Genomic DNA, 14,200 nt, shown 5'->3' on the forward strand with positions numbered 1-14,200 from the left:
CTGAATCACATTTAAAAAAATGCCCGAACAGGTTCGAGATGAGGCCTCGCGTGTCGACGTTTACGTTGCTGGTGCTGCTGCTGGTGGCGGCTGGTGACGCTCACCACAAGCCAAGCCACGCCACGCGGCACGGCGGTCGAGTCAGAGCGGCTCACAGGGCCGGCAAGGCGTCCCCAGTGGCGAGGAGCAAAGGCGCTTCCGAAGAGTCCCTGCTGGTCACCATCAAGGACATCAAAGAGATCAAATTCGACTTCGGAGACGATGGGACACTGGAGAAGGAAATGATAGCTACTGGGCGCTACGACCCTAAGATGGTCCGGGGCTATCACTTTACGAGTAAGAATTCTATTCAGGAACACAATTCTCATATTTCTAATCATTACGTATTTGTTACCACATTGTCCTGTTCATGTGAAAGTAGGTCACAAGAAGACATTAAATCTGTAATTTCGTCATTCTATTTCCTAGAAACAGTAGTAGAAAAACGGAAGAAGAAGAAGGATATCGCAAAGTGACCACAGATCTGCTAAATTATTTTTAGCAGTATGATTACACTTCATGTGAACAAGCACAGAATGAACGTCTAATGATAGTGACGGTAAATTTTCCATTTACTAGTGAGAATGAGTACTATGTTTCCTGCCCCGATCATGCGAGGTGTGTTGTTTAGAATATGATATATGGCAAACACAGATAAGGCAAGTATGTAGCTGAGTATATCAGTGTCACAACTGGGACCAGTCACAATTTTTAAATACCTGTGCAACAATTTATGGGGATGTAAGACTAGATGGTCACATAAACTTAGTTGTAAACACGATAGGTGACAAACTTCTGTTCCTTGGTCAGATACTCGACAAATGGAGTCACTCTACATAGAAGATTCGTTACAAAACATTCGTATGACTCCTCATAGAACGTTCCTCTAGTGTGTTGAGCTCATGCCAAAGAGAGCCATGAGGTGATATTGACCAGTAAAACGACGGGGTTCTGGTTTGAGTCACAGAAGAGCGTAAAGAAAATGTTGAAAAACCTGATACGGAATTTGCTTGAAGACAGACAAAGCTATCTCCTGAATACTTTTCCACATTCATAAAGCAGTAATAAATCTGTAGTCAATGCAAGTGTCACACCTCGCCACATATCGGTCTCATATGGAGCGAGACGACAAAAAAAAGAACCTGCTCCATTTGTGGTAAAGTGCCAACATTTCGGCTGCTGTTTGGGGCAACCTTGCGAGCTGTTTATATTTGTAAAGGATGTGGTATCTAGAAAGGATGTGCAATTGATTACTGAGGAATGGTTCAAATGGTTCAAATCGCTCTGAGCACTATGGGACTTAACATCTGATGTCATCAGTCCTCTAGAACTTAGAACTACTTAAACCTAACTAACCTATCACACACATCCATGCCCGAGGCAGGATTCGAACCTGCGACCGTAGCAGCAGCTCGGTTCCGGACTAAAGCACCTAGAACCACTCGGTCACAGCGGACGGCTACTGAGGAATATAAGGTTAAATAAAAAGATGTAGTAGTGTAAGATATGCAGCAAGGAAGTCATGGACGAAGAACAGTTCGTCATACTGATAAAAGAATAATGGTAGGAGCTACTTCTACCGAAGTTTACACTTCTATGATTTTAATTCTCAGAGGAACTCGAGAGAGCTTACATGAATCGTTATCGTAACAGTAACTTGAAACGGTTTCTTCCCTAGCGTGAGAGTGGATAATGCATTATCGGCTGGAAGTGTCTGTGAAGCTCTAACATTTACAAAAGAACTACGTGTTTGCAAACTTATTGCTCTGGAGACTTCCGTAGGATATAATTTTCGGCGTGAAACTAACATCATTGTCATAGAACAGATTAGTCAGGTTTGATCCTGTTCTCTCATGTATTCAGGATCATTATGATCCAAAGTGAAAGATTTCGATCAGCCTTCCTTGTTATTTTTATTGTAACATAATCAGATTAGACAATACCACCGACGAAATATGTAAGAAAAATGCACAGTTATGGCAATCATATCTTCTATTATAAACTACCGTGATATGGACAATACCATTCGTTGCTTATACGTATATTTCTGGTTAAGAAATACATGATTCTTTATTTATTTGTAAACGTTTCTGTATAAATTGATTCAAGCTAACACGCTATGTCTAATTCACGTACGTAGAATTAAAGCAGCCCACAGTCGTAACCTAGAATTAGAGATAAAAGGAGAATCAAAAGCAGGCAGTAGGACAGATTTACTTTAGCTAGTACTCTGCTGTGGGTGATTTCAGTATCGTATGATGCCCTTATGGTCATGTTGCACTTGCAGTGAATCCTATGTTCATTTCGATAGCTGGTTATAAAACACAATATGAACTGCCTATGTTCGTCGTGTCGCAGTGGACGATCACCAGCGTAACCGCATATTTGTCACGACGCCTCTTGCCCGTCGCGGCATCCCGGTGACGCTGAGCACCATCCCCTATGACGGAGAGCAGTGTCCGCGCCTGAAGCCCTACCCCAGCCTGGAAATCCACCATACCACCGAGGACTCCATCACGGACTGCAACACCCAGCTGGTGGACGTCATCAAAACGACGGTAAGTCTCACGTGACACGTGCATTCGTACTCCGTACGCGAGTAGTCTGTGTGCTGAAATTTTCTTGGCGTTTCATCCTGATCTCGTTCTCTTTGCATTATTATTCCATTCTCTATGATCTACCTTCATCATCTTTCCTGTCTGACTTTTATCATTTCTCTTTCTTTCCGGAACAAAGCGTTAGTACTCAATAAATGATTCTAGTGCTTCTGTCCTATCATGTTGTTAAGGTTCAGTTCATTTTAATGTAACGTTACAGTGTGGAAAACTATTTTCTCGTAATATTAATTGAAAATGTTCCATTGATAAAGATAATTTTGTAACTATTTTCCTTCTTTTATTATTCATAATAAGACTATATGCATCGCTCATTATATACATATTGACATATGACCTCCAATGTAACGTGGCTGCATATGAAATGCGGGGCCATAATTTTACTAAGTAAAAAGGATGTGAAAATAAATAAATAAGTAATAACCATTACCCTTCGTGACGTAGTATTCAGGATATTCCAGTCTACTCGTTATTCCTTCACTGCTTCGGCTGTCATGTATGATCTTGAATATATTCTACGACATTGTAACTTCTAGTGTTGAAAAAGTTCAACTTCTTCTTAGATTTGCCTTTGCTTTCGTTTGTATTTTACTTTAATATGAATTTTGTTTCGAAGTTCTCATTGTAAATAGAGGTTCACATTCCTTTCAGAAGTGTCTGACATTTTCACTGTCCCAGTGTCCGCCCCAGGCAGCTGTGTGGAAGCCGGCACGGTACCTCAGCGTGTTCGGACAGAGGATTAGCTGCCGCCTGTAATAAAAAATTGAGTCAACGGCTCAAGACTGAACTGGAACGCGTGTCTTGGGACATCCGCATTGAACAAATGCAACGAACAGTTTCGAATAAAATGAGATCAAAGCTAAAAAAAAAAACAGAAAAGAAGTGATTAGCACGAAATTATGTCAATCTTAAGGGCCCGGGTTCGGTTCCCGGCTGGGTCGGTGATTTTCTCCGCTCAGGGACTGGGTGTTGTGTTGTCCTAATCATCATCATTTCATCTCCATCGACCGAAAGTCGCCGCAGTGGCGTCAAATTTAAAGACTTCCACCCGGCGAACGGTCTACCTGACGGGAGGCCCTTGTCACACGACATTTACATTTACTGTCCCAGTTTCATTCAATAACTTATAAAACTCTTCTCCGTCATAGTTTCTTGTCTCATTTTTGTTACATTACTTAAATTGTAGACAGCAAACAGGATAAGCCGTAAAGACTTATCAGATAAGAACCGCGATACTCAGTTGCGAAGTGAGTAAACTTTTCCTCAGTGCAGTAACCCACGATTCTCGTACAGACATCTGTCGTCGACAGTTTCAGCTGTGAGTTCTTACACTGACCGTCTGTTTCAGAAAACATGGGCTGATGATGATACGCTATACGCCCTCGACAACGGTGCTTTGGACCTGACAACGAGTCCCAAAAATGTGTGTCCACCAAAAATTGTCATCGTCGACCTGAGGACTGATGAGGTCATCAACTCCATAGTCATCCAGAACACAGCCTGCAACGCATTGTACACCTATTTGTGGGTGAGTATTTATTCAAAAAGGCAGTATATTTGTAAATAATCTTCGTTTCATGCCTGAGAATCTATTATAAAACTAAGATGGTCTTGTTATACGCTAATAATATCCGCTTGATGACTAGTAGTCTTCTTCTCCACTTCAAGCGTTATACATATCATCTTGCCAAAACACATTTATTCCACGGATTTCCTCTACTTCTTCTCCCTTTGGATTTGTATCTAATGATTATGAGAGGTAATCTTTAATTACACATCCTGCTGACGTGTTCATTCCATCATCTAATAAGAAGATGTTATTTCATTTCTAATATCGTTATTCTTAATTACGACCATTCTAGTAAATCCTTTTACTGACTCATGCCTCAATCCCATTCAAACTGTAGGGACAGCCACGGTATTACAAAATTTTAATCGTGTCTGGTAACTTATTTTGTTTTTAGGTACGTGTTTACAGTTCCATATATATTTGTGAGTGCTGCTAATTTGTTTTTACTAGCGCGCACATACTATGGAATGTACCCTTCGTACCCTTCTTCCCAACAAAAAAACGTAGTGCTAATATTACAAAAGCGGCTACATTTTATAAATTCAGCAGTAATTCCTTATACGCCCCGAGGCTTTCCACTATATGGTTGACTCGCTAAGGCATTTCTGTCCACGGCCAGCTAAAAGACTACCTGACTACAATGAACCAACTAGACGAGTACCAACCAGGTTGCCGTAAGCATTGCAGCACATCATTTACCTTATTAAATGTAAGAGATGATACGAAGCTTATCACGGATGTACAAGAGGCGCCTATCATGTTCTTCTTAGACGTCAGTAAAATCTTTAACATCGTCGAAATCGATATTTTACTTGCCAAACTAAGCAGCATAAATTTCTGGAAAAGTGCAGTGTAATTGTTTCGCTCATACATTACGTCTCGCCAGCAGAGCATTATGTCCGCCACCGTAAAGTCACAATAGAGGTAGGTAGTATCAGGCATCCCCCAGGGTTCCGTATCAGATCTTTACTCTTTTCGTTTTCTCCTACTGCAAATACCACACGTACGCTGATGATCTACAGTTGTATCTTAGTAAAAAGCCAATAATCTTGAAGAAAGCTATCAAGAGTTCTCCACACCGACCTGTGTGCACTGTCAAAATGGGTGCAGAATATAAGATTACAGCAGAACCAATTTTTAAAAAAAGGAAGAAAGGGAAAAAAAGCGAGTAGGGTACTGGTTGCTCTTTCTACACTGATTCGCCGGAAATATCGCGAACCCCTAGCGTGTTTAACCCTAAATGGTACACATATCAACCAACATCTCTCCGAACCCTACAAAAATATAAAAAGTTCTTCCCTTCTATCATGGCTGCCAGTAGACAAGTGCAGAGATTTCCATAACCTCTGTCTTGTATACAGTCTTATCAACGTACACTGTCCCTCATACTGCTCCTCCATCTTAATGCTGACATCTAAAGAACACGGCAGAAACAGCTGTTCCCATCAGCGCAAAATCCTTTTTGTCGCACTACATCGTCCGGCCGCATTGTCGAATTTCATTTCACTAGCAGGAACGCAATTCTGGAATAAACTCCTGCGTTATTTAGAGATCGGAATAACGTCACCAGCTTCAGAAGACATTTAATCATGTTTCTCCTAAGCAACAATAATGAGTATCGTTGTCCCCGTTGCACTGCACCTTCTCTATATATCCTTATTCCAACCTTAGCTAGTGTAGTCTCCTTACAGTTCCTTTCCACAGAGCTCGCTATATCAGAAAAAAGTTTGTTTAGTATACTTATAAACTATGTTTATGTTCGCTACTATTATTGTTGATATTGTTGTCATTATTATTAGTATTATCATTACACGTGACAGCGGGAGGAGTAGTAGCAGAAGAACTGTCAGCAATAACATCATTAGTTTATACGTAGTACTATTTATTCACATTGTCATTAAGGATACTCAAACCTTTTAATACTGTTTGACGTATTGAAAATGTTATCTTTTAGATAACTATGATGTTAAACAGGTACTGTACAAGTGAAAACTTGGTCAGATTACGAGATGGCCTGATGGCCCTAATGAAATAAGGGTACTCGTAAATAAATAAATAAAGAAGCAAATAAGTATATATATAGCAGCTACTCAGTCCAATTCTTCCATAACTGACGTGACTGTGATGGCAACCATGGGAATTTCGTCACATAGTTCCGAATGATATGCAGTTAAAAACAATAATGAACCCGACAAGCAAGCACAGATGCAACGTTGTCTACGTAAGGTTGTAGAATTAGAGGTCTCCCTTATCCCCTCTCACATGTCTGTGATGTTTCGATAGCCAACAGCATCCGGTGATAGGATACGGTAACTTTGGATTAGTGGCTGACATACGGGAAGGAGCAATACGAGTATTATTCCTTACGGCGTTAGGGATAGTACCGTAACTCAGCAGTGTGGCTCCTTTATGCTTGCTCACTTCTTGGTTGTTTCTGATTTCCTTCATTCTACAAAATTTATAGCCGATTTGTATATGTCCTCAAGTCATAAACACTTGGTGACTATTGCGGCGCGCGTGCGCACGTGTTTGTGTGTGTGTGTCGGCTCGATGGGGATGGTTGTTCAGGTCTGGTGGACACAGGTCGACGTCCGTCGATCGCGACAACTCCGATCTGTAACTGTTGAAACAAACTCCTCGCTTTGTTTGGCTAGTTTCAGATACTATCTCCCTTTATCAGATATCCGCGTATCGATGGAGCAGCACGTCGGAATGTATAAGCGGCCCTCGCTTACAATTGAAGCAATGGTGTTCGAAGGATGTCTGTCTTCTTCACTGCCACACACAGTGACTGCACCACTCGGTACTGCAACAACTCCCTTTACCTGAAACAATAAACCAAATATCCTTCGCGTGTTCGCGACCGGCTTATAAGCTTACGCGAAATTTGATAACAGTAGTTCTCTATGCCCAGTTTGGAAATGACTGTTCAAAAGTAGATAATATGATTTCTCGAATTATAAGTTGCACCATTCAAGCCGATGCCACAATATAGTCTTGTGAGGATGTTGATTTGTGAAGTATTGTAGCGTAGTTAAGGCGTCGCTATGGTGCTAATTCAACAACTCCTACGTCGTAAATCCAGAGATAAGGTATTCTCTAAACAACGTACAGAATGCGTCGTATTTCGCTGTAAACTTACCGTTCCCTATTAATACTGTCACTAAATCACCTTTTACTTCGGCGTTCTCTCAAGAAATAATCATTTCACAGTTATACAGTAATGTTCCATTAAATAATATAGCCGACACAAAGCATTAACGTTTATTGAACTTCAGAATTATTTAACCATTGCACTTGAAAACACGCCGATCTGTCATTCAGGGAATTGAAGCTATTTTCATCAGCAAACGTCGTACCTGTGAATTCTTCGTGATCCTGTGTAGAAGTTTACTACTCAAGGCTATTTGTAGATTTTATGTCGGGGGTTGGTATGCTGCTGTAGACTTCAATGTTCGTGACTGTCACAGGTCACGACGGTTAAGTCCCAGAATTGATTAAGTATCTCGCGACTTATTTTTCCTTCACGTATAATAACTGTTCCGTTGTCTGGCTAAATGGTAACTGTTATCTTACACCTGTTCAGAATTGTGACTAGTGAGTCAAGACGATACTGGAAAAGATTTAAAACTCCAGATCGGACTGAAAGAATCTAGTAGCGGTCAATAGGCGTACTGTTATCGCAACGTCTACAGGAGAGAGAATTAACATCTCCATCAAAGTTATACATTGTAGTCGCAGCGAACTTACAGCTCGATGTGACTACAACTCTCTTCTTTGATAAATGTTATCTCTGATCATTTTGTCTTGTCTGGGTGTTAATCTCCGTAAGACATATATTTTGAATTCTTTATTTACAGTTTCATGCTTCGTATCATCTGATAGTCTTTCATTTGGTTCTTTCCTTGTAATAAACGTTGTTAGTCACATAGTATTTCTGTTAGTCAAACTTTTAATAGTGTTAATACTTTGTTGTCAGTAGCTCCCGTCAAGGTCAGAATAACTATTTGTTATTATATCTTTTGCTACCAAAGAGATGTCATTAGGGAATCTAGATATCTGGGATGTTATACTTTGTACTCATCAGATTGTACGCAGTTTGCCAATTCACTGTTGAGATGAGAGGGTAAACACTGACAACACTTATGAGCACATAAAATGATTATATGTACGGGGCAGGAGTCCACTCTGATGCTCAAGAAGTCAATACATGGTGTGAAGTTGGGGGGTGAGGAGCAGGCTAAGGGAGGTTCATTTTGTTTCTCTTACACATTCTGTATATCGCAGCTGGGGATTGTGTTCCCTAAGGCCACGAAAATTCAACAGCGTTCACCCAAAGTCAACAAAAGGCAGCGGTGTTACAGTTCTAGGAGTTACCAATTGTGAGTGCTGATAGGTGCATTACTATCAAGGGTTACCCATATTACTGGCCGAGTACAAATCTGCCCTTATAATCACACTAACATAGTCCACCTTGCGTGCACTCCATGGAAGAGCTGCCTCAGAATTTTGTCTGTGTCTGTCACCTGAAACATTTGTACACTACCGCCGTCATGAAATCAGTTCTCAGGTCAAGTAGAATTTTGAAACTGGAATAAACCGCAATACAACTGAGCCCCTTTTCATGTTACGCTTTTAACTATTTTTTATCTACATCTACATGGATTCTCTGCAAATCACATTTAAGTGCCTGGCAGAGAGTTTATCCAACCACCTTCACAATTCTCTGTTATTCCAATGTCGTATAGCGCGCGGAAAGAATGAACACCTATATCTTTCCATACGTGCTCTGACTTCTATTTTATCATGGCAATCGTTCCTCCCTATGTAGGCCAGGGTCCACAAAATATTTTCGCATTCTGAGGAAAAAACTGGTAATTGTAATTTCGTAAGAAGATTCCGTCCGAACGAAAAACGCCTTTCTTTTAATGATGTCCAGCCCAAATCCTGTATCATTTCTGTGACACTCTCTCCCATATTTCGTCATAATACAAAACGTACTGCCTTTCTTTTAACATTTTGGATGTACTCCGTCAGTCCTATCTGGTAAGGATCCCACACCTCGCAGCAGTATTCTAAAAGAGGACGGACAAGCATAGTGTAGGCAGTCTCCTTAGTAGGTCTGTTACATTTTCTAAGTTTCCTGCCAATAAAACGCAGTCTTTGGTTAGCCTTCCCCCAAATTTTCTATGTGTTCCTTCCAATTTAAGTTGTTCGTAATTGTAATACCTAGGTATTTAGTTGAATTTACGGCTTTTAGATTAGACTGATTTATCGTGTAACTGAAGTTTAACGAGTTCCTTTTAGCACTCATGTGGATACCCTCACACGTTTCGTTATTTAGGGTCAACTGCCAGTTTTCGCATCATTCAGATATCTTTTCTAAATCGTTTTGTAGTTTGTTTTGATCTTCTGATGACTTTATTAGTCGATAAACGACAGCGTCATATGCAAAATGCCGAATGTGGCTGCTCAGATTGTCTCCAGAATCGTTTATATAGATAAGGAACATCAAAGGGCCTATAACACTACCTTGGGGAACGCCAGAAATCACTTGTTTTACTCGATAACTTTACGCCAATTCCTCTCTCTCAGGAAACCACAAATCCAGTCACATAACTGAGACGGTATTCCATAAGCACGCAATTTCACTATGAGCAGCTTGTGTGGTACAGTGTCAAAAGCCTTCCGGAAATCTAGAAATACGGAATCGATCTGAAATCCATTGTCAATGGCACTCAGCACTTCATGTGAATAAAGAGCTAGTTGTGTTTCACAGGAACGATGTTTTCTAAACTCATGTTGAGTGTGTGTCAATAGATCGATTTCTTCGAGGTAATTCATAATGTTCTAACACAACATATGCTCCAAAATCCTGCTGCATATCGACGTTAACGATATGGACAAGAAGATACTTTATTGACAGGGTAGTTAAGAGGGTAGAAGTGTAGTTGACAGAACTGGGATTCACAGACCCCAATAGTCAGTCTGGATTACACATCGACCTTCAAGTGAAAGACAGATATACTTTTTTTTTTTTAAACGTTTGATGGTGCAGTCACATTGTTTTATTGAAAGGGATTTGCAGTTCTTTTTTATTATTTTTTTCAAGCTGTTATGCCAGTCAACAGAGAGTTCTCTATCCTAATCACTATGTTTCCCTTAAAACACGGATGAGCAGTGTGTTAAAGGACATACACAGACATGAGTTTGTGTTCAGGTGGACGCGTGCCCAGATGGTTGCCTGACGGCCTACAGCTCTGACACCAGAGGCAACGTACTGTCGGTGACGGACCTCTCCACTGGAGCCTCCAAACACCTGCAGAGCCAGTACTTCCACCCCAAGCCCGGCTTCTTCTTCCCGAAGGCGGGAGGTCCAGCCTACTACATGCCGGACGGCATCAATGGAGCGACGGCCGATGAGAGCTGCGATGGGAAACTCTACTTCCAGGCGTTCGCCAGCAACATCCAGGGCGTTGTCGACAAGCAGGTCATCCGAGATGCATGCGACGGGGATATTTTGGACATCAAGACGCAGGTAACGTCACATGTTCAGCTCTGTCACACGGTACGTGGAGTACTTCCTCACGCAGCGAATACTTGTATTTTTCTATCGGTTTTATCGAACTATTCCTCCTGCAAGCGGCTGCCGCTAGAGGCAGATTGTAAGGTTCTCGCCAACGAGGCTTGACTCTAGTCTGTGAGTACAGTTTTATCGAACCATTCTTCCTGCAAGCGGCTGCCGATGGAGGCATGTGAGTAGGTTGATAGCTATTCCGATGGCCTCAATATGAGTTTAAGCAGATTTGTATCATGTTCAGCTTGTAGCATATTTCACTTGCGAGACCGTGGGAGTTGTCATTGTCTAAGGGAGTGCCTTGGTGATACTCGCAACATTTAAAAAAAGTCTTATACCCAAATATGAGTAACATCGTCAGCTGGAGGTTCTCTAAATTTACATAACGGTGGTTCTCGTCTTTCTGTCTGGATCCCCCTTTTCAGTTCCCCAGTATTTCTGTTACACTTCCATGAGACCTTCACAAACTATTACGATCCTATCATTGCGTCTCTGAATTCTCGCTTGATGTCTTTTTCTCAAGCTGAAATCCTAGCGGCTCACAAAGCTGGACCATTACTCTAGATTTTGCGCGGTAGGGTATTGTATGCGATTGCCTTCACTAAAGTGCTGCATTTTCGTGCAACCTTTCCAACAAATTTGTCTTTTATTCGCATCATCTATGTAATACTGCAAGAGTGTAATCTAGATATTCACCACTAATCTTGTAATCAGATACTATCGCGCTATTCCTGTCTGTTCTAGGCACTGAAGGACTGCCACTCGTTACATCAAGTATATATTTTGTCGAAATGTTTCTGCCTCCAACGTCGGCACTTCGATGAGTTCAACAGCATCATCAGTATACCATGTTATAAAGTTGCTGATCTTCTCTGATAAATTTTTTACCCTCTTTCGTTCGCTTGAAGTGCATCTGAAATTAATTGCTTTCGTATGGGACATTCACTGTCCTGTAGCATGTACTGGAGTCTATTTAAGAAATGTTCATCTAGTGAGTCATACATCTGAGAAAATACTCTTTACGATCGTGGAAAATGTGGCGTAACCAAAAATGTCACAAATAGTAGTGTTGCTTGCTATTACTTAAGAAATTCGGTAATGTATGGTGCAGGTAGAAGACTGAAGTATGTGTTTCAGGTTGATCTGCCAGGAGAAATATCTGGGCCGAGCGGAGTAATAGCGGTGGATCCGAAGGGACAGTTGCTATTCTTCCCTGTGCTAGATGAACTGGCCATCTACTGTTGGAATACGAGCAAGCCTCACGACCAAAAGAACTTCCGCCTGATAATTAAAGACGATGAAAATCTACAGTTCGTCAGCAGCATCAACATAGACCATGAAAAACAAGGACTATATATAATGAGCGATCGATTAACATCCTATCTATCAAATACCACCAACTGCTCTGATGACAACTTCCAGATTTTGTATATTGACATCAAGAATATAGAATGTTAGTTCTATGTGTAACAGATTTTGTTTTGTGATTTCGAAGGAACTTGGTGCCTCGGCAAGATCCATCGTATGTAATTACCACTGTATGATATATTGAGAAGAATGAAATACAGACACTGCAAAAACTTAAGTCGAATCTAATTTTTTCAGGTTTAAGATGCAGAATAACGCATATTAAAATTTATTGTTTTGTGACAGAGAAAGTGAAAATTAAATCACGCACAATCATCAATTTAAATGTTAATCCCTACATTTACACTGAAACACAGATAGTTTAAAACTGGAACATATAGACATTTACTTTAATATCTTCTCTTCCATCAGAAAGAAAGGAAGCAAAGCAGGGTGTTCCATTCCTGTCGACATCAACTGTGTTCTTTCATAACGGCCATCCCATCATTTGCATAAAGAAACTTTGGGAAATTACAGAAAATGAAAATGTCATTGGCAGGCTGGGGATCTGAACTGATGTCTTAGCGAATGGGATCCTTTTGTGCTAAGAAAAATAGCTGGGCATTAAGAATGGCTGGTATCTCACCTAGGAAATGAAGTTAGTTAATTCCATTGGTCATAGATCATCGACACGATTTATGTCGATATGATGTTGAACCAGTCGGGTTACAAAGCATTTTAGAATTTCCAGTAGCGCAGACTGTACGTTTTGCCCTAAGCCATTATATGTATGTCTTGTGAAATAGTCGTAAGAAAAGAGGTAATCTTCTTTTCCTTCGATTCAACTGATGCCGCTACAACGTTACACTTTTATTTTATAGAAGAAGTACTCATAGGGGGTAACATTAGCAGATATTTAAAACTTGCTTTGACAAAATATAATACAGTAACGTTTTTGTTTAAATTGTTACATATTTTTGTGGCTGCGTGTTGCATGCAGTACTGTGATCAACTAACAGCGTTAGTGACGAGTATGATGACGTTATTTCTTTTTGTGTTGCATTTGTTGGTATTATTGCATTTTTTCAAGTTGTGGTTGATTTCCTTTGACAAGATTTGCAAGCGTATGTGTACGTGGTATTTTAAAATTCGCGAAAGTGTATGACAGTCTACTGTCCGTGAGAGCATCTCTGATCTTTTTTTTTTTTTTTTGTGGCAGCCTTCAGGAAGAGGAAAGTAGCTTAGCATGTCTCACGACTCAAACACCGATAACAGATCCTAGTGTGTCTACATACCCATCAAGCAACTGTACGGTGTGTGGGGGATGGTACCCTATACGAGTACTAGTCATTTCCTTTCCTGTTCCTCTCGCAAATACAGCGTATGAGCCCTAATTTCTCGAATCTCATCTTCGTGAACCTTGCGAGCAATGAATGTTGGTAGCAGTGGAATCGTGTGGCAGTCAGCATCGAATGCAAGTTCTCTAAATTTACTCAACAGTACTTCTTGGAAGGAACGTCGTTTTCTCTCCAGTGATTCCCACTTGAATTTCCAAAGCACCTTCGTAACAATTACGTGTTGTTCGAACCTACCGGTAACAATATAACTGTCCACCTCTGAAATGCTTCGATCGATGGCTTCTTTGAGTTTGACCTGTTACGGATCCCGAACACTCAAAACGTCCCATACACGGTCTCCTTTACAGGTCAACCACTCTTACCTAAAATTCTTCAAATAAACTAAAGTCGACCATTCGCCGTCCCTATCACACTTCTCACATGCTCGTTCCACTTCATATCGCTTTGCAACGCTACACACAAGTAATTAAACGACTTCACTGTGTCAAGGAGGACGCTAGCAAATACTGTATCCGAGCATTATAGGTTTGTTCTTTGAACTTATCCGCGTTAACTTACATTTTTCCACATTTAGAGCTAGTTACCATTCATCACACCATCTAGAAATTTTTTAAAAGTCGTCTTGTATCTCCCTACAGTCATTCAACATTGACACCTCTACCATACGCCACATCATCCTCAGCAAACAACTGCA

General features: G+C 40.7%; 1 protein-coding gene across 1 annotated transcript; it reads left to right on the plus strand.

Annotated features, from left to right (window-relative positions):
* The first annotated feature begins 2,158 nt into the window (after positions 1-2,158).
* Positions 2,159-12,386, plus strand: LOC124789002 (protein yellow-like). Its single transcript, XM_047256289.1, has 5 exons — positions 2,159-2,171; positions 2,398-2,597; positions 4,003-4,182; positions 10,445-10,762; positions 11,939-12,386. Exons 1-5 carry the CDS (start codon positions 2,159-2,161, stop codon positions 12,257-12,259), a joined length of 1,032 nt encoding a protein of 343 aa, XP_047112245.1. The 3' UTR covers positions 12,260-12,386.
* The last annotated feature ends 1,814 nt before the right edge of the window (positions 12,387-14,200 follow it).

This window comes from Schistocerca piceifrons, chromosome 3, assembly GCF_021461385.2.
Source record: "Schistocerca piceifrons isolate TAMUIC-IGC-003096 chromosome 3, iqSchPice1.1, whole genome shotgun sequence".
NCBI classification, from domain to species: domain Eukaryota; kingdom Metazoa; phylum Arthropoda; class Insecta; order Orthoptera; family Acrididae; genus Schistocerca; species Schistocerca piceifrons.

Coding starts and splice junctions, on each gene's coding strand:
- LOC124789002 (XM_047256289.1), top strand. Junction 2,598..4,002: donor TGGACGTCATCAAAACGACG/GTAAGTCTCACG, acceptor CGTCTGTTTCAG/AAAACATGGGCTGATGATGA. Junction 4,183..10,444: donor CATTGTACACCTATTTGTGG/GTGAGTATTTAT, acceptor GTTTGTGTTCAG/GTGGACGCGTGCCCAGATGG.